This window comes from Lissotriton vulgaris, chromosome 3_1, assembly GCF_964263255.1.
Source record: "Lissotriton vulgaris chromosome 3_1, aLisVul1.2, whole genome shotgun sequence".
In the NCBI taxonomy this organism is placed as follows: domain Eukaryota; kingdom Metazoa; phylum Chordata; class Amphibia; order Caudata; family Salamandridae; genus Lissotriton; species Lissotriton vulgaris.
In genome coordinates, this window is record NC_141689.1 from 2050606124 (window position 1) to 2050627942 (window position 21819).

General features: G+C 43.4%; 1 protein-coding gene across 2 annotated transcripts in view; it reads right to left on the reverse strand.

The window, feature by feature from the left end:
• The window catches only part of FRG1 (FSHD region gene 1), a 178568-nt gene that overhangs the window by 19192 nt on the left and 137557 nt on the right, over positions 1-21819 (reverse strand). For both annotated transcript variants that reach the window (XM_086962562.1, XM_086962563.1), the window contains exons 7-8: positions 19010-19114; positions 17714-17805 (exon numbers count right to left, since the gene is read on the reverse strand). In XM_086962562.1, the coding sequence (XP_086818688.1) occupies positions 17714-17805; positions 19010-19114 (197 nt within the window). The remainder of the gene's footprint in view (positions 1-17713; positions 17806-19009; positions 19115-21819) is intronic.

Sequence of the window (21819 nt, forward strand, 5' to 3'; positions counted from 1 at the left end):
ATGAGGCACAGGGTCAAGGCTGATTTGCATATGGCCATGTCTGAACTGGGGTGGTGTGGAGTGCAAAAAAACGATGGATTTAGGCCCGATCTCTGTACTGGGGTGAATGTATAGTGTATGTAACAAGGGCTCCCTGAATTAAAAAAGCCATTCAATCCCTAGGCCAGGGACAAATATGTATGAGAAATAACAACCTAGGCAATTATATCATCTTGTCTGTACAATGACGACTGGGAGAAGCAACACATTAACAACTACGGTTCTGCTTTTTATTGACACAATTACATGTAAAATACATATTTCAAAAGACTTGTGTCTATATACAATATAGACCAAATCAAACAAATTTATTCAGACAATATCACAAAATTAAAAGAGGACAACAAGTGGCACAATAATACATTCATATTTATTATTGTGCCACTTGTTGTCCTCTTTTAATTTTGTGATATGGTCTGAATAAATTTGTTTGATTTGGTCTATATTGTATATAGATACAAGACTTTTAATGAAATATGTATTTTACATGTAATTGTGTCAATAAAAAGCAGAACCTTAGTTGTTAATGTGTTGCTTCTCCCAGTCGTCATTGTACAGACAAGATGATATAATTGCCTAGGTTGTTATTTCTCATACACTGGGGTGAATGTATGACATTGTTTTGCATTCTGTCCATCAACTGTTATTTTTGTATTTATGGCTGAAACATACAGTCACGTGTTTTTAAATGGGAGAAATTTAGAGTGAAAAAAATATTTTTATAAAACATTTGGTCTGAATGTTTTTCTCCACTTTCAATTAAACCATTTACGTCTGAATGTTTTATGAAGCACGTTTCTTCACTTAAAATTCTTCCCATTTAAACAAATAGCTGTATTTTTCTATTATAAATATGTCACTGTGTCTACAGGCCACTGGGTGCAAGATACCTGCGGTTTGCAAATGCAACATGGGAACAAATTTAAATGAGGAGTATTTGAGAATTCATAAAAACAAAGTTAACTCATCTTTCTCCCAGTGGCTGGTAGACACAAATGTCATATTTATAACTGAAAAATACAGTCATTTCTTTAATAGGAGAAATTAAAAGGACAGAAGAATGCCCATATTATGAAACATTTTGCAGGAACATTTTCCTGCACTTTAAATTTCTCCCATTGTATTATACATGAAACTTTGTAAAGCGCTCTGATATCTGCAAGGATCTTGTCCGCGCTATATAAAACTTTCAAAATAAATAAACTGTGCCACACTTGGCAAAAGGTATGTCCTTTGGCACAAGAACATATTACGCAGGCTCTCATTCACCTATACACATATATCCAATTCTTACGCACACATGTACATACATCAGGACTCATGTCTCACTAACACACATGCAGCCCTGTCATAGTACCCCTAGTCAAAGTTACTCATTGTTTACTTTATTCGGTTTCATTTAGAAAAAGAAGACCATAAAAGTATAAACATCTTAAAAATACATTTTCCAAAGAGATACATGGATTATCAGTTAAAATCACAGTAAGTTATTTACATAATAACATTAACATTCAAGGTTTTCCAATTAAAAACGTACGACAGAGATTTAAAGTGCATCAGATCTTAATTTACAAATTAGCTCTGTGTCGAATACAAAATTTTAAGAACCTGGCTTTTGTACAGCTTAAAGATCAAATTCCAAAAATTATAGGACCATAAAAGCGGGTCGACATTGGCGTAGGCCCTGACTTTTTAGAATTGGTACGAGCCATCGCTTTCTGGGTTCAATGTAAAATTTACAAAAAAGGGTTACGTGTAAAAGCGAATGAGGAGATATTCCATCACCAGGACAAGGACACAACAGCTTAGAGCAGTCATTAACCGCTGGAAAGGTAACGAGTCGATGGAAGAGGTTAAGTCTGAATCGAGTCAGTAAAAATCTATCATAACTGGACAATTTCCAAGTTAAGTATGGCTGAATCGTCAAGATTAACAAGGAGTGTGGGACAGAAGTTTTATTTACTTCATCCTGCAGATGAAGGCCTGCTAGTTGCATTAAACATTGATTTTTTAGCAACTTCCTGGGAATCTGTGCCATTTCAAGGGGGTGATGGTAATATTTCTCAGTATAAAAACTTCCTAACATATTGCAGCCACTGAATCTTTTTGGCGTTTTCAAGTCTAAGACAGTCTGTTACAACCGATTGAGTGAGCGCTAAGTTATTTGACGTCCAAAGACGGTGCCATACAAGAATTGGCTGGATCTTTATAATATCGGAAATATAAAACACTCCTAATTCCAAATGGCAGCTGAATGTGGACGTGCTTTGTGGGACTGCAAGTAAAAATCTTAGGAAGCTATTTTCCACTTTTTGTATGGATTCTGCCTGTATGTAATCCACACCCCCGCCCCGTAAATAGCTGTACTGACACATTTAGCCTGGTAAATACGTAACATCTCTTCCGGGGGTCATTTTCCTTATCTCTGGGAAAAAGATACTAAGGCCATTGTGGCTTTTAAAAACAACAATTTTCTAGTCTCTATAGCTCTTCTCCAGGTTCCCTTTTCATCTATTACAACTCCTAAGTAGGGATAATTGGGAGTATGGTCCACCCTAGAGTTGTTTATAAAGATGTCACTCCCTTTTCTTAACTTCCGACCTGAAGTCAAGATAAATGTTTTTTTTATATTTATTTTTAAATCTAGGGTTGACATAAATACATTGTATCGAGTTAGTGAGCGTTGGAGTTCAAGGGGAGAACGAGCGATGATCACCGCGTCGTCCGCATATAGGAGAGAGGGGATCGGACGATTCTGGACTAGGGGTAGGTCCTGGCACCCTTCTAACATGGCTAATTCCAGGCCATTTGTGTAAAGAGTAAAAAGAAAGGGGGCCACGACACAGCCCTGTCTTACTACTCGCTCAACCCTAAAAAAGTGTGGATAGTTGACCCCCAGACCAAATCTCACTCTAGCGGTCGCATTGGAATAGATCTCTCGCCAACACAGGCTCAACACCCATTGTTGACTGAGTATCCCAAAGTTTTGTATGACCTACGCAGTCGAACGCTGCATTAAGATCTACGTAGGCCATATGTATTCTTCCACCCTTCACGTCCACGTATTTACTCCTGAGTAACGTCAGGTTGAAGACCTGCTCAATGGTACCAAGGCATTCTCTAAATCCGTACTGGAGGTCAGATATGATGTTATTATCTTCTGTCCAGTACTGAAGGCGTTCTAACAAAATACGGCCCACCACCTTACCCAGCGAGTCCAGTAATGAAATAGGGCGATAGCACGATGGACTATTGCGATCGCCCTTTTTGAAAACCGGGACCAAAATGGATTCAGACCATGAATCCAAAAGACCAACTTTTCCCGTAGCTTCTAGTACTCTGAGCAGTATTGGGGCCCATAAATCCATTTTGAATTCATAAAAATCGACAGGTACCCCATCAGGGCCTGGGGCATTATCCCCTTTACTGGCATTTAAGGCATGCTCCACTTCAGCCAGAGTACAATCTAAGGCCAATGGGGGGAAAGAGGACCTTGAACTATTGCTAGTATCCCCTTGATTACACTGGTTTTGGGTTATATCCTCTGTTAGGCCAAAATCTGCGAGAAATGAGCTATCCAATCCGACTCGCCGATTGTGACTTCTATATTGCTGGTCTCTCTCGGCCCGGAAAGAAATGGGGTATTTATAACTTCCCAGAAGGCTATGCTATCATTGGTTACACAACTGTTAAGTAAAGCTACCCATAAATCCTCTTTTAAATTCCGCTTTCTTTGACGCAGGGCCTTGTTATATATTTTCCTAAGTTTGATTACCTCTGTCCTAACTATTGGTTTTTTTTAAGAGCAGTTTTAAGGTTGGAGCAGGCTTTTGTACAAGATGAGTTAAACCAACCAGCACTATCAAGCCCAGTGTAAAATGTAACCTCTTCTCAACCACTACCAGGACAGAAAGTAGAAAGAGCAGGCTTAACCAGATGTAACAATTTGGGTGCATAATATGCATGATGACAAAATTTGAAAAGAATTAATTTAGGATTATTTTTTAATGAGATCTCTGTTTGGGAACAAAAAGAAAGCCTATGGACGGGAGTGTTTGGGCAAAGAGATTCTGTTAGCCAACTAAATATCATGTATGTTTGAAAGAATGCCTGGTATTATCAGCATTCAAAGTCTTTTGCACCATCCAAGATTCTGCTCAAGCTTTTGGAAACTCAGAAATCCTTGTCTTTAAGTGGCAGAACATAAAGTGAAGGACCAGCAAAAGAGAGACAAGACCTTGCTATGTTGTGGTATTTTTATTATGACAACATAGGATCTCCAAAACTCTTTGGACACAACACTGCAAATGCTTCAACAAATTTGGATTCAGGGGCATTACCTAACTTGACCACTCTGAAAGCTGGAAATCCCAGGGTGTAAACTGTTGTACCATCCAACGTATACATCAGACCATGGCAAACCTCAACTGCAGTACTAAAATATAGGACTATGACTCCCATATCCAATAGTTTATCATGGTTCAGTTTTGCATATGAGAGCATTCTTTTATTATTGATGAAATAGTATACTGCGTATATGTCATGCAAACTGTTATAAAATAGTAAGTGAGCTCTACCAAGGCATCTTGGATAAAGTAGTAGTATTCATGGTATGCCAGTAAACAGTAGTCAGTGGACATAGAAGCTCTGACAGCAAAATGTGCTGTTTTTCCAGGTCTTAAGTTGTATTGGACTACAATCAGGACTACAGTTTACTGGCATATCCTGAATATTGCAAAGCACCAGTTTATCAGGACAGAACACTGTTAAAGATAGCCAGACCAAAAGAGCCAACAGTTTACCAACTGCACAGGTCAAAATGATGGTCCCCAACAAAACAATTGTGAGTATCAAAACAGTTTTATGAATCAAAAACGTTAACAACATTAGCAACTATGTACTACTGAATGGAGATACCATGAGAAACGTATACACCACATATAAATCCAACGGATGAACAATAAATGAGGTCAAAGGAAATCAATTCCCAAAGTGAGTTTATAATAGCGATTTAAATAAAGCTGGCTAGGCATGGAGGCACATAAAAGGCAGACAGGGCAACCAAACATCTTTTAACAGTAGAAATTGACAGGGCCGGTTGAGAAGGAAATTGCATGATGCGTAGAATATCAAAAATGGGAGACCCGAAATGCTTCAAGCATTCCAACTCACATGACCAAACAAACGTATTCCAGCAGCCCATATAAAAGGATATCGTGGTATGTTTCCTTACAGCCAAGACTACATCTATTACTTATGTAGTCATCGTTCAATCTCTATGCATACAACCACAGCACTAGAGAACACAGTGCTGCAATAGCTGGTTGATACTATACAGAAGAGCGGGCGAATTTGCAGTTCCAGTTTGGTGTACCAAATTCTTTTCTCAGAGCTTAGGGAAATGAGGTTCAGTGGTTCTTGATCCTTCTGAAGGATTATCACTAAAGGGTGGATTGGCAAGATTGTGTAAAGCAGACTCTAACCAGTCAAACCTGTAAGTTTCTACCAGGGAACAATTTCGAGGGAAGCTTATGTCCCATGTAGGAAGCTGGCTCTGTATATGACATTGCCACTAGGTTGGAATACTGTGCACAGAGTCCAGGGGTTCCCCAAAATTGTAGAGGGCTCAATGTAAAACCCAAAGTGCTCTATTAGTGGTAGTGTGGGCGAGTAGCCTTAGGCCTAATACATAGGACTGTAAGACTTTGAATACACAACAGTGATCAATAATGGACACACAACTCAAGAAGGAGATCAATACCAATTTTAGAAAATTATACTTTGTACTTTATTTTAAGACCCAAATCTGCGTATTCAGGTAAGTACGTTTTTAAAAAAATAAAACATTTTAGAATCTTTTTATTGAAACATAACAGCTCCATCAAAATACACATCAGATAGCAGTGGAAAAGCATTGGTAGTTTCACAATACACTAGTATAAAAAGAAAAAAACCCTTTCGGAGTATGTACTATTGGTCTACCCCCGTCCCATGCCCCGCGAAATCCAATCAGGTAAGTACGTTTTTTATTAAAAATACTTTTCACTTTGAAAAATCGACACTTAGAAACCTTTTCACACAGTCCAAATGTTATACTGTGGGGCAATAAATATTGTGGTCAAACAGGTAAGTATTCAAATCACAATCCCAGTTCCAGTCCCAGTCTTCGGAGCCAAAGTCAGCAAGGGTCAGGTAAGTACAAAGAGTGAACCACAAGCGGCACAGGGGCAGCCGAGTGCAGAGGTCAAAATCGGAGTTCGACACAATGCTTTCAATGGAGGCAGGGGGTGCCTGGAGCCACACTGCTTGCAGGTAAGTAGACTGGTTGCAGGGGCCACGCTTTGGAGGTTCGGTTAAGCACAGGGGGGGGGGCACAAAGCAGCACTAAACCTACACCACCAGCAGCACAGGTGCAGACAGGTGCAAGGTGCAATTTCGTCGTCGGGCGCCCAATGCTTTTCAACGAGAATTCTTCTGACGGCAAAAAGGCTGCAGGCATGGCACTGGAGGTTGAAAAGGAAGACCAACAACGGCAGAGGTAAGTTGGGATGTAGTGGTTAGTCGAGGCACCATCGGTTCAGCTCACCAAGGCCCAGGGGCTTTGGGTGCAGGGGTGCTTTTCCATGTCTTCTTGCCGCTCGTGGCTGGGGGAGCCTCTAGATCTTTGGAGTAGGTTTCTTCTGGACGGGTCTGCTGTCAACAGGATAGGAGTCTTTTTCGAAGGCAGCAGTCCTACCAGCAGTTTAGCGGGTGCTGGCTGCAAGACAGGTCACAGGTTCACATCAACTGGAGACATGCGGGTAGGGCTAGGGCCAAAGCAGTCGTCGTCTTCAGTCTTTTCTGCAGGGTTGTCTTCTTTCTACGTAAGTTGTCACAGATCTGGATGCCAGGTCTGGGGGAGCCTCCTAAATGCTAAATTTAGGAGGCGTTTTAGGGGAGTAGCAGGTAGGGACAATGGGCACCTTACTTGGGGTGACAGCACCTAGACCTAGCCCTGAATGGAGGCCCCCCCCCCCCCCATCTTCAAGATGGCGGGGACTGAAAGTTGTGCTTCACCTCGCTTCCCTCACCATAGGGGTGGGGTTTGCAGAGGTGGGTACACCTATCTTTTTGAATTTTCCCACCGTTTTTCGGCCCAAAGTGAACATAGGGGCTGCCATCTGCCGCTAGCAGCAGAGGCAGGGGGTTGCCTTACAACGGCGGCAGGCCTTTTAAGCTTCGCTCTTTGAAGACTGGCCCTTCCTGGGGAGGGGGAGGGGGCGGCGGGCGGCATGACACCACATCTCAGGATGTGCAATGTTTCTTGTCCCAGGGAGCAGGGGCTCTCTACCCAGAAACATGTCTGGCGGCGGCTGGCTGTCAACAGCCAGTCAAAGACCACACCAGGGTTGGTAGGGATTCAGAGGCACCTCAGAGTTGCCCTCTGGGTACATAGTACAATAAATCCCACGCTGGCATCAGTGCAGATTTATTGCAAGGAGTAGTTTGGTACCAAACACTCCTGTATTCAGTGAAGCCATCATATTGCTGGGGTACGCGAGGTGTTGAGTTACCAGCCCATGTACTCTCCATGGCTTACCTGGCACTTACAATATTAGGAAATGGGGCCCAATATTTTAGGGGCATAGCTGCTCATGCAGATATGCCCTCACCTGTAGTATAGTGCACCCTGCCTTAGGGCTGTGAAGCCTGCTAGAGGGATGACTTACCTATGCTGTCAGGCAGTGGTAGCGGGCATGGCACCCAGGCAGACTGCCATGTTAACTTTGCTGTTTTCTCCCTCACAGGGCCATGCAGGAGGGAAGGGCGATGGCATGGTCCCAGTGGAGGGGGTCCCCAAGAGACCCTCTTCAGCCCCTAGTACCTAGGCACTCAGGGTACCATTTACTAGGGAATTACAGTGGGCAGACGTACCAGTTGGGGGTTTGTTTTAGAGGAGGAGCACTGGTACAGGGGACCTACTTGGCAGAGACCCAGTGTACTACATTTGAAATCCCATCAAAACCAGGCGAATAGTGGGGGGCTGACCATGCAAAAGAGGCACTTTCTCACAGCCCAAAACAGAGGATGCTTTCTATTGGAGACTAAGGCAAAGAGATCCATGCATGGACAGCCTTATCTGAAAAAGATCACTTCGGAGTTACGGTCCCAATTCTGAACCTCAAGTGAGAGACGACGTAGAACATCTGCTATCATGTTAAGGGAGGCTCCAAGGTAGCGCCACGATCTGGCAAATGCAGCACTGTTAATGCCACCGCCTCAGCCTAACTGCCTCCCAACATAGGGTCCATGACCGCACTCCTCCCCCCCTCTATATTGGTGTAATGCATAGTGGTGGTGTGGTTAGGCAGAACCAGAATGGCAACTCCTAAACTAGAAGAGAGAAAGGCCTTAATGTTGAGATGGAACATCTGCTCCTTTAACACATTTATCTGCAGATGCTTCTGTGACAAGAACCAGCAGCCCCGCATTGATGAACACATGTCTGCATTAGTAAAGTGAGGAGGTGTCCGTAACTATGATAGACTGCAACTGCAGAGGGAGGAAAGGAAAGCCCACCAACAGATTGGGAGTGCACTTCAAACAGTACAAATCTAGGACCACCAAATTCATTCACACTGATAATCTCTCCTGAAGCAGGAACCATTACTTCTTAGGTACACTGAAGGACTCATTCGCCATCTGGTGTGTGAAACTGACAGGATGCTGGAGGTCAGTAGGCAGAAGATGCAATTCTCGAAGGAGGAGGAAAAGCTTTCTTCATGGCAGGGTCTCTAACGGACCCTATGAATGTCCGACTTTATGTGGATGCAAGAAGCAACTTCAGAATGTTAACTGGTGTGAGGAAATGGGCCATTAATTTTGCGGCCTGCACAAGTAATGGGTCCACATTTGCCCTTCACTAGGAACCAAACATCCCTTTGTAGCGCTTGACTCTCTCAGGGAAGGAGAGCAGTCCAAGGCCTACTCAAAGGAAGTCATGTGGGTTAGTAATCACCATTTGCTGGTCATGTGCAGGGGACTTTTATAAGAATCTTCATGCATGATAAATTGGGCTAGTTTCAAGGAAACCAATCGACATTTATTCAGCACCTAACTGGGTAAAAGGTCAGTGCTAGACCGTTATGAGGAGCATGGCAGGTCAAATTTAAGTGAAAGGGTCATTTGCTACTTAGGCCTAGTTTAGGGTACATAGCAATACATTTATTAAACACACACTAATCAATACTACAAAGTAATTTACAAATAAACAGAAGACTGCTGGAAATATCTTTGGCAACATTTTATTTGACCTCAAAATGGTCATGACCCTTGAATTCACAGTATTCCCCTTCATGTACACTACAGCACATATATGGGGGTTTCAGTTTATTTTGGCCAATGTTGTCAAATTTAAAGATTGGAATTACGTCATGGTAAAAGTATACTCATATTCAGCAACTATACCAAACAAGCATTTGCAATGCAATAGGTCTCGCATTAGGAAAGTTTGAGCTATTGGTATTGTAAATGACAAATTTTGTATTTATGTTTTGTTTTTGAAAATAGCAAAATTAATAGCTTTGTCATTTACAATGCCAATAGTTATAACTTTCACGAATGTGACACCAATAGCATTTGTAATGCAATATGTCTTTCAATAATTAATACTTAAATAAACGTTATAGTAATTTATAATGGCAATAGCTTAAAGTTTTATAAATAACTTTTGTGAAGATGATTTATTGTGACGAAAATCCAAGAACAGAAGTGAAACATTGAGAGAACATATTTGAACCAGGTGTTGCTGAAAGGTTGCACAGATTGATGCTGTGGTGGCGCTGAGTGATATGATGGCCAACGGAGAGTGATGCTGTGGCGTTCAGTGATGCTGTAGTAGCGCATAGTGATGTTGTGGTGCCTCCGAGTGATGCTGTGGTGGTACGGAGAGATGCTTTATGCTATGCTATGTTTTGTTTTGCTATCCTATGTTTTGTTTTGTTATGCTATGCTATGTTTTGCTATCCTATGCTTTGATTTGTTATGCTATAATATGCTGTGTTTTGTTATGCTATGCTATGTTTTGTTACGCTATGCTATGCTATGCTTTGCTATGCTATGCTTTGTTATGCTATATTATGTTTTGTTATGCTATGCTATGTTTTGTTGTGTTTTATTATGCTAGGCTTTGTTTTGCTATGTTTTGTTAAGCTATGTTTTGTTGTGTTTTATTATGCTATGCTTTGTTTTGCTATGCTATGTTTTGTTATGCTATGCTATCTTTTGTTATGCTATGCTGGTGAGGGTGTGTGGGTGAGAGTGAGGGTGAGGAGGTGGGAGGGTGAGGAGGTGTGAGGGTGAGGAGGTGTGAGGGGGGGTGAGGGTGTGTGAGGAGGGGTGAGTGAGGGTGAGAGGGTGAGGGGGAGAGGGGGAGGGTGAGAGGGTGAGGGTGAGTGGGTGAGGGTGAGTGTGTGAGGGTGGGTGAGGGGGGAGAAGGGGTGTGAGGGTGTGTGAGGGTGAGGGTGTGAGGGTGAGGGGGTGAGGGTGTGTGTGAGGGTGGGTGAGGGGCGTGAAGGGCGTGAGGGTGTGGGTGTATGAGGGTGTGGGTGTGTAAGGGTGTGTGCGGGGGTGTGGGGGTGAGGGGGTGTGAGGGTGAGGGGGTAGGAGGGTGAGTGGGTAGGAGGGTGAGGGGGTAGGAGGGTGAGGGGGTGTGAGGGTGGGTGAGAGGGTGAGGGGATGTGTGAGGGGGTGTGAGGGTGGGTGAGGGTGTGTATGGGTGAGGGGGTATGAGGGGGAGAGGGTGTGAGGGTGAGGGGTGAGGGGGTGTGAGGGTGAGGGGTGTGAGGGTGAGGGGTTGTGAGGGTATGGGGTTGTGAGGGTGAGGGTGTGGGGTTGTGACGGGGTGTGAGAGTGGGGTGAGAGGGTGTGAGGGTGTGAGGGAGGGTGAGGGTGATGGGGTGAGGGTGACGGGGTGAGGGTGTTTGGGGGTGAGGGTGTTTGGGGGTGAGGGGGTGTGAGGGTGAGGGGGTGTGAGGGTGAGCGGGTGTGAGGGGGGTGTGAGGGTGAGGGGCTGTGTGTCTGCGAGAGCGAGTGTGCGTTGTCAGAGCTGTGTGTGTATCTGCGTGTGCAAGAGTGAGTGTGTGTTGTAGGAGCGGTGTGTGTGTGTCTGCGTGTGCGAGAGTGAGTGTGTGTTGTCAGAGCTGTGTGTGTGTGTCTGTCTGTCTCAGTAGAGCGGAAGCTCAGTGGCCTGGCAGAGCAGTGTCTCTTAGTCCTGGAAGGTCATGTTTGCTGAGTGTCATTGAGATACTTTGGCAGAGCAGCGTTTGTGTGCCCTGGTGCCCAAGTTACTGAGTGCTCTGGGCGACACGGAGGTGCACTGGCAGAGCTGTGTGTGCATGACCTTGTACTGTGAGAGCAGAGGTACAGAGTGCTACTGAACAGCAGGGAGGTGAACTAGCAGAGCTGTGTGTGTGTACACTGTATAGTAGAGCAGGTGGTGCTGCGATTCTGGCAGTCACATGTCTGCATCCTAGTTCCAGAAGGGCAGGGTGGATGCAAGTTGCCGGGAGGGTCACTGTTAGCAGAGCTGGGCAAACCAGCAAATGAACTGGGAGGTCGAGACTGGGCCCAGAGTGGGTGGTAGCCAGAGCTCGAGCCCGAGCTGAGCCGTAATGTACGTGGCAGGTGCATTGTGCAACAAACAACATGTAAAAGATAGCAAAGACTTCAAAATCCCCAAAATAGGTTTATTTTTACATGCAAAACATTTCACTTCCGGGATTTATATCACCGGTATGAGTGGCATTTATTAGAAATGATGGTTTCTAAACATGAGCTTAGAAACATGTATGCCCATTATCCACTGCCTTGACGACAATGCCATTACTGACCCAAAAAGCAAGTCAGTTGTCATGCATATCCGGTCTGTGGCTTAGATTGTCACTACAGATGGAACAACATTCAAATGTAGCCAACAGCATGTTTTCGTACTGCACGCACCCTGAACGGGGGAGTTTAAAGGTGATGATAAAAGGAGGCACAGTGGAGAATAAGTTACTGCCTAGGATCACACCATTTGTTCAAGTGGGGGAAGCCAGTATTTATCCTGGGTTTGCTGGTTTCATGTTGTGCAGCTTAGCGGTAAAACAGGTGTCTCTTCTTTCTCCCGAATTACATCAAAGGCTAATGCCATGCTTGTGGAGAGGCAGCTGCTGCTGTGCTTAAAGCGAGTCCATCAGGGATGAGTAGCTTTAAAAACAAACCAATACGCCCACTTTTTTGGGATACAGGATTCTGCATACAATTTTCTTTTCTGACATGTTGCAAGTTGCGAAGATCAGACGCTGAAAGTGCTTCAACAAAATAATCCATGAGCAAACCGCGGGAGGGGAGTAAGCGGACTGTGTTGAAAGTTAGATGCAACATGAAACATGAAAATAAAGCTAGTCAGCGGCGCTGCTATTTGCATCGGATTAAGTCAAAGAGGCGAAAGAGAATGGGTGAAAAGGATGGGGGTGCGAAGGGAGGCTGCGCAGAGGAGGGAAGGGGAGAAAGAAAGACTAAAGCTGAAAAGGGAGGCTTTAGAAAAGAAGCTCTCGGCATTGCTGTGGGGGGGAGAGCATTCCTTTGAAGACTGCTGCGGCGGGCGGGGGAGCAGCAGCTAGGAGGTCTGATGAGGCACAGACAACGAGGAGGGAGAGGCCATGAGACAAGGCAGCGCTGGGAGGGGGGCTGGGCAGAAATGCGAGTCACGGCCTGCCGGCCGTGAAGTGTGAAGCAGTGGGCGGGGAGGCAGGAGCAAATGGTAAGGGGAGCCTTTGAAGAGCAAGGCAGGGGGATAGAAGCGCTTTCACTAGCACGTGCACTCCTACAAATCCGCATCGTGAACTCAGCTTTCTGGTTTGACTGCAATAGGTCTCTCTGCGGGACCTAAAAAGACTTTGGTTTGCCATCCAAGGCGAATGGTACACAGCTGCTCCGGCCGCTTGGTAATAGCCCCTGGACAAGCGCCGATTCCACAGTTCAGTAGTTTCTGTAGCATTATCAGTACCAGAATAATGGTCAAACACATCTTTTAACTGCTCCATCTAATCACTAGGAGTTAAACCTTGCTTGTCTTTTTAATTAGAAATCTTGATCTGATCAGTTTTCCCAAAATATTCAGTAATAACTTCATTCTCTAGCAGTAATAATAGCGGCTTTTTCAATGGTTTTTTTTGTTGTGGCCAATTGACCTTGCTTAACAATCAATTTTTTGCTTGGCATAATAATGTATAATAATTAACATTAGCCCAGTTGTGTCTGTAACATTCAAATATAATTAGTAATTCTTCACAGAACTTTTGAGGGGTATCACATAAGCTATGGTATTGTTGCTCGATATTCACCATGACAGAGAGGGATAAGGAGACATGTATGATGACTCAACCTCCTACTTCAGGGCCTGGGTACTCTTGCAAGGGTACAATGAAATATAGTTTGATGCAGGTGATATAAATGGGGTCATCCCCGTGTACTTGCCAGCCAAAGTAATATATCTCTACATCTCTCTCTCCCTCTCTCTCTCTCTATACCTCTCTCTGTACACCTGTCTACCTCTCTCTACCGTTCTCTCCCTCTCTCTCTCGCTCGCTCTACCTCTCCCTCTCTCTCTCTCTACACCTCTCTTTCTCTCTTTACCTCTCTACACCTCTCTCTCTCTCTACACCTCTCCACCAATTGAAATCCGGGAACCCCAAACCATCAGTATTTCAAATCTGTGGGTGAAACGTGGGTAAGATGAGCTGTGCAGCTCAGAAAGGGATGTTCTTTTTACATCATTTGTTTTTAATCGAATTGGGAAACAGGAGAACAGTCGAGATAGGGATTCACATACACTGGCGACCGCTTTTGAATTGGCTTTAAAACCATTCAAAGATGGCTGTAGCGTCTACGTGGGATGCGGTGGACTAAGTGGTAGCCGGAGCCCTATAGCACTGCTTGTCCTTTAAAAAATACAAGCATTGACATACCCAATGGGTCTCCCCTTTGAGACCTTATAAGTGTTTAGTTGTCCAGTACAATATTCTTGGTGCAACATCATAAAGTGTTGCATCGCTAAACACTTATAAGGTCCCAAAAGCGAGACCTATTGGCTATGCCAATGCTTGTTTAGAATTGGGATGATAACGTTTTTCCTAGGTAGGTAATAAAAACTACAAAACATAAAAAATGGAGCATATCCTGTGGAGACTTACCGTCGCAGCCACAGGGCAGAAGCCTCTGACCCTTACTCTGCCCCCTTGGATAGGCAAGACGGAGATGAAAGAGGTCAAACCGGTACCTAGTCAGTAGAAAACAGTCATAAGAGCTTACAAGCCCTAATAAATAAGGTTCAGTAAGCTGTGTAGTTCTAAACATAATAAACCTACATACACTGGGCCTCATTAGCTCCTGGTCCTCCCTGGCTGCTGACCGCTGTCCAAAATAAGCCTTCTTTATCTGACCCAGATCCCGGATTTTAAAAAAAAGGCCTGCTCTTACCAGACTCCGAAGGCACTCCTCATTATATTTGAGCCACAGGATATGGGAGGGAAGATGCAGTCCTTTAAAAAAACAGTTTAATGTGGTCCCATTGCAGGGCCAGGTTTTCAACCATAATAAAAGGGGGCAAAAGGCCAACAGGTCAGCGAGATAGGCCATACCAAGCTCTTCATGGACGACTGAGGTTGCAGTACCCTGAGGTGCAACACAGAGCCGCCTCAAGAAGATATTTTTCGCTATTTGTCTTCATGAGCAATATAACCCCAGCAACGGCCCCAGCAGTGCTTGGATGCCTGGCTTCACCTTGGGGGTGCCCAGGAGTGGACATCTCACAGGAAAGCCAGGAAGGGTTCCACAGCGGTATGAATACAGCGCTACAAGACCTCTGGGTAGAAGGCGCTATATAAATACAAACACATTTACAAACACATTTACATTTGCATTTCACTACAGTACAACACCTTAGCAATACACTTGGCCCTATAGATCTGCAAGAGCGGCCCAACGGTCTCTTACCCAATCTAGAGGCAAAGTTAAAGACAGCTGTGTTTGCCCGTGTAAAATACCATTTCTTTGGCTTTTTAAAGGTCCCCAGTTGATCTTGGCATCCAGCAAAAACACCAAGTAAGAAAAAACACTAGTCTTGGGGACCGGCGTGAACCCGACCATAAAGGTGTAGGACTTGCTCGAACAAGATCCCACCTGCACCACGTAGGATTTAGAGTTGTTAACCAACAAGTCCTGATCTTCAATAAATTTGACATAGGAGTTGAGCAGCCTTTGTAACCCCCTCTTGGTCCGTGACATCAGGACGGAGTCATCTGCATACAGTAGAACAGGCAGACCGCGCCGTCCCACCTGATGATAGTCCACCTTAGACTCTACTAAGACCTTCTCTAGGTTGTTAATATATAGGTTAAATAAAAAAGGGGCCAAGATACAAACCTGTCGGACTCCTATCAGTATAGAAAACGGACGAGTGACCTTGACGTCTTTGGTATACCGGACTTCCGCCTTCGTGTCTGGATTGAGATCTTGTAAAAGAGAACAATGTCCCCAATTGAAAGCAAGATCTGCCACAGCTTGCTTGTGGAGCAGGAGAAGGGAAATCCGCCTTACTTGTTTCTCCAGAGCTGTTACCAGAAATCAGAAAGTAGAGGAGGGGAGGGGGGGGGGGGGGGGGGGGGGGGGAGAGAGACCTGCCCTTGGAAGGTGCGGGGAATCCAGCCAGAGCTCCTCCTTCTTGCCTGGGCTGTCTGGAACATGGATTCCCCCACTCAATGCAGCCTTTACCAAAAATAATGCAGAATCAAGTCCCGCTGCAGGTGAACAGCGCTTTTCAGCGCATGCGGCGCAGAACAACCAGCAGAGGCTACTCCTCCTTGCATGGGCTGTCTGGGACATGGAGTCCGCCACTCAATGCAGCCTTCACCAAAAACAATGCAGAATCACGATATTGTATCATTGTAACAACAAGTGTTACAAGTCGTATACAATAGAAAAATTCATAAGGTCAGGAATCTGCAGGAAGTATCCGTCAGACAGACAGCAACTGGAGACTCTCTAAAAGAAATGGCTCAAGGCCTATCATTCTCTTAACCAGCTTGTCAAGGGGTTTTAATAGAAACTGAAAGAGAACCATTTTTTTCTCTCCCAATAAGCAAACACATATGAGAAACTTTGCTGGAGCATGATCCACCTCAAGAAACTGTCGCATGGATATAGTTTTTTTTGGTGCCATGTTCCTTTTACAGTTCCTCATTGCCAGACAAATGGTCTTATGAGCTTTGGTTGGGTGAAAATCTCTTGCTGACCCTAGTATCATAACTGGTGTTTTATACAGTAGGCATCCAATGTCTGAAGTGTAGGATTACATCGCTAAAGGAGTTTCTGTAGGACAGAAGTCCTGGATGTGCAGTAACAGGCAGACAGGAATTTTTCAGACACCATACTGGAATAGAGGTTAATAACCGTAAGATAGCTATGACTAAATGCCCAGTTCTTGAACACAGTACCTGGTGTGCACTAACCCTATACCAAACTACAAACAAAATAATGTCAAACAACCTCCTGCACCATGGATGGATTACACAAAATACAGTCATTGGTCCTGCAGCACAGGTTCTTGCCCGTAAAGTGTGGTTGAAATTTAGTAAATTACAGAGAAAGCATGTAAGAATGGGGACCTAAGCCACACACATTATAATATTAGGAAAACAGGTGTAACAATCCAAGAGATTAATCAAATTGTAGAAATGCAACGGTTTAGAATGTCTGAAGGACCTCCATGACCCATGTACACCCCGTAATGTTATAGACGCGAAAACGCACAATTAAAAAAAAAACTACAAAGTGGTACCTCAGAAGAATACCATTATTCATAATTCACATATTGTTGCCATTGTCTATTGCTGCCCTAATGGAGGGAAGCCACACGAACGTCATTGTTGACGGAGTTAGTTATTTGCATGCTCTACAAAATTATAAAATCTGTCCTGGCACTAAACAGGACTGAACACTGTGGAGAGGCAAATAAAAAATGATGAGGCCACTAGCTTGCCAAAACCTTCAGGAGTGTCCTGCATGCCATCTGATCAGAAGCACCTGGAAGGAAGCAGATTCCTATGCTGAGTGGCTAACACTGAGAAAGCTCGCCCTCCCAAATCAATACTTAGGTATTGATAACAGGCAGGCATTGCTATATTACTGAAAAATGGCAGGTGCAAAATCTCCTCTTGTATTTGCATGAGCATTGTATTTTTTTTGTAGCTATACAGTGCTTTCCATAACCCTTCAAAGGCCTAAAACACTTTAGCTTGATAAGTAGCTACTCCTTATGAATAACCAGTATGGCGCTTTGTTAACTCCTATAGTACTACTTGAGTGTCACCTTGGGAAAAGCACGCATTGCTGTGAAATGAATAGCACACTGGGATTCTCATTCGAGAACAAGGATTCGTCCACAATAGGCCGTTTTTTTAGGAAGTTACATCTCCAAAGGCATACCATAGAAAAGAGAGGAGAAGCGGTCAAGGTTTTTTGTTTTCTGTCCCTTCGAAATAGGCATTGTAGTTTGTCACATCCAAATCAATGAAGGAAAGTATTCATTGCCGCAATGAAAGTATGGACTAAATGTCTGTAACTTTGTCTACAATAATGGGATGATACTTACACATAGTTTATTTCACACTGCTTAACGTTTCCTTTGTCTTCTTCTGGAAGATCATCTTTGGTTTTCATCTCTCTCTCAGCACAAGATCGAATCTATGAATAAACAAAGTTTTGTAAGAACCACCTCTCTATGCACTTCTTAGCAACGTACCAACAGGAAGTGAGTGCAAAAAAAGGTGACCCTTATTACTTACATTTCTGTAAGGTGCATCTTAAAATCACATTTTACATTCCTCCCATTATCCTATGCACATCCTATCCTATTAATTATCCTACAGTGTTAGTTCAGTCATTTATAGCGTTACAATTAAATGTCACCAGACCCTTTGCGATACACTCTTCGCCGGTTTAAGGACCACTTTCACTTGCCTTCTAACAATTGTAGTTTATGTGTACTAAGTATGTTTCTACTTTAAGGAATTCAATCTGCGAGACCGTTTTCTAGATAGCTACGGTCTACACAGATTATCTTTCAGAGCTACTTTTTTCACAATCTAATGTTAATTTCTCTCTGAGGTGATTTAAGTAAAACAGCTTTTAATGTGGAAACTTAACAAATATACTTTTCTTTTCAGATTCAAAAAAGGTTAAGTGCTTTTTTAAATAAAGAGAGATAACTTACCAGGTATTTATTCCTTTGTTTGTGAAACACTGTTAAGCAATGGATCCCATCTAGTGGAGCCATCCGAATCAATTGATAACCAAACCATGAGCAAACAAATATGAGTAGGTGCTCATTTGACTGCACAAGGAGTCTCCGAAAACTTCAAAATGTATACTAAAACTATACGCAATGCAGTTCTAAGTATAATAACGGAGGTGGCATGGTGTGCAGAATAAGAACGAACTGGGATGTGGCGCAGAGTAATTACCAATGGCTAATGTTAATTCAAACATTCCATCTATCACTTTTTGTGTACTTCATTATGTTGTCCTACATACAATGGAACCCTTCCCTTTTGCACCCCGAGTTCACCTGACAACAAAAAGTTATGAGGTTGAGAGATGTAGTTTTCTTTTCGCTGCCATGCAAAAAGATGATAACTCCTGAATTCAACAATGTTCTGATTCAGGATGACACGCCAGAAAAGGACTTGGAAGATTTACTAGAAAAACTCCAAATGTAAATGTTACATGAATATTAAAATAGGATTTCCACACGAAATCTTGATCCAAACTGAAAACCATATTTGGCAACATTTAATGCTGTGCACCATTCAATCATTCGGAGTGCATTTTCAGAAATAACTGGATTAAGCTCTTCATTTGAAACATAAACGCTAGACATAAATATTACCTTGATCATTTCTTCTTCACCTGCAGTCCGGCTTAGCGCCACAATATCTCCTTCCTCATTGTAGCTGATAAAACAGCTGTTTGAGGCCATTAGAGCAATTTTACCCTGTATAAAACAGTGTGCACGTTAGACAAATTTGACGAGCATTTTGGAACATGCATTTTACAAGGAAGCCCCAATTAAGATCGACAAGGACTTCAAATTGAATAAAAAGGAGATGTGCCAATTCATAGTACAACAGGGAAAGTATTTAGCGTTTGACCTTCAAAAGTGCCTCTTGGTACTACGAACAGGTAAGGGATGTTTATTGTGTATAAAAAACAATAGTTATCAGTAGGAACTCTTTCATATGCCACTAAGGCTGAGTGAAATGTTGGGATTGGAACCTGTGACCATGAAATGAAACGTAGAATTCGCAGTGGATGCATTACGCCACTGACCTAGGAACATTGTTCAGCTAATACCCCATCTATAAAGACTGTGAAGGTAAAATAATTATCAACATTCTGCTAAACGTAAACCGTAGGAGCCGGAGATAAGATTGTTCAGCAATTCAGCAACAACTGGCAAAAAAGAGACCTTAAGATTTGCATAGAATTTTGGAAAGATGACAAACAGCTACACATAGTGCAGCTTAAAATACAAAAAAAATATTCAGTGAGTGAAGATGCCTGCAATTAACAGTTTAAAAGTGGAATTCAACATATGGTAATATAGAAAGTTGGAAGTACCAAAAAAAGTGAACGGTTTCATATTCAGGAGGGTGTCCCTTTATTAACTACCCAAAACAGTCAGTATCCAGGAACCACAAGAAACAATTGAATAAAGTAAAATGGAGCCAGAAACGGTACCTCAGCTAATCAATTTTATTTAGTGGTTAAGCGAGTGAGAGAAAAATATGTACCTGCAACTTTTTGCCAACTTTAATATTTTTCATAGATACATAATTGAATATTCTCAGTTTTAAGGTTGGGAATCCTTGGTAGTCAATGTTTACTTAGCAGAGAGTATACACTAAAAAAAACACAGACAACAGCCACATGCTATAGGCAACAAATTTACCTCAGTGTCTCATTTGAACTTTGGAAAATGAGGCGAAAGGACTCAGCGCGCCATCTTCCCAGAGAGGTTGAGCTGCATATATTCGCAGTTAGTCAACACACAGCAAGTACATAAGGCTCATTACTGAGGAGGTGCGGTTAGTTGGTGAACACTACCTACAAGTAAGTAACTTTTCTTCCCGAACATTAGACCGATCATAGATTCACATGCTTGAATAATGAGTACTACAGCTGTAAATGTACAATTCACATGATAAAAAAGCATAATTGGGTTTATCTTAGTTAAACAGACTGTGCAATACCCCTGGATCTACTGCTGTCTCCGATGTCTTCTGGACACAGAGGCAGTAATGCTTTGAAGACCAGGCTGATACTTTACAGGTGTCAGCAATCGGCGCCACATTAAAGGGACACCCATGGCTGACAAACCTCTTGTGGCTTGAGGTAATAAGTTGCTTCTCAGATGTCTGACCAACTTCTAATTGTAGAAAGCAAATGATGCTGAAATCCAATGAGCTATACATACCTTACTTTGATGAGCGGAGCCTTTGTCAGCACTGCCATACAAGAGTGGTTTCGACTTTGTAAAAGACTTTGCTCTATGAATGTAGGATTTCAGGTAGTGTACAAAGCACTATCCGGCACGGTGGATGGTTGTAGGAAGAAAGATGGGCATGTGGATTTTCTTGTTCAAATGGAATGATGATGTTACTTTGAGAGTGAAACGGGGGTTATGGGTAACACTACTGTTTTCAGACTTCAGGTAAGGGAGCTTAACAGATAGCACCCACTCTCCTGGCTGATGTGATGGGGGGCGGGGGAGTAGCTGTTTTCCTGGACAATGTCTACAGAGAAGATCCATGAATAAATTCGAATTGACTTTTCATCACTGCTCCCTGGATGGTATTTAACTCCCAGGCTGGAAAGGGTTGGTGTAAAACAGTGATACTCAAAGTACGGCCCTATTGACCTTTACATGCAACCCCCTTACACCCCCTGCCCCCGGTGAACAGCGATTCAGAAAAGGGGGTGGTGATGAACAGAGTGTCTGAATTAAGCAGACCACTCTTACCCAGTCCAAAGATCAGGGCTTGATCCATCACCGTTTTTTAGCTCACTGCACCATCCCAGCTCAGAACCTGGCTATATGCAAATCAGTCTGTCCCTGGCCCAGTGCATCATGGGAACAGGGCAGACTAAACTACCAAGCCAATTCTTCACCAGAAAGGAGACAAGCTACCGGGGACCGGTTTCTGGCATTTCAGCCGTCTTCGGCCCGGCTTGCTTGAATCCTGATGGTGCAGTGAGAAAGGGACTCATGTCTGAGTATACCCTGCCACACCTATAGTGGCCAAAAACGATTCAGAAAAGGGGGTGGTGAACAGCAGCACGAGCTGGTGAGCACTAATATTCAGAAGTTTTTTTAAAATTAACGAGCAAGCATTTATTAACTTGAAATGTAACCTTTTTTTTAGACCTCCTTATATAATCCCTGACCCACCCAGGCCCCCTACCATCACCATGTTGACTTTAGTGTGGCCCTCGGTCACACCACAGAACGAACTTTGTGGCCCCTGGGCAAATGTGTGAGAGTAACTATGATGTAGAATAAATCCTGCCATTAGATCATTTCTACAGGCAGGTGATACAGGATTCAAATTCTAAATCTGCAGCAGCCCGATTGAAGATTGTGATGCAGAACTTCACAGTAATGCTTGGTTGGCAGGTGAGGGTCGTAGGCAAACATGT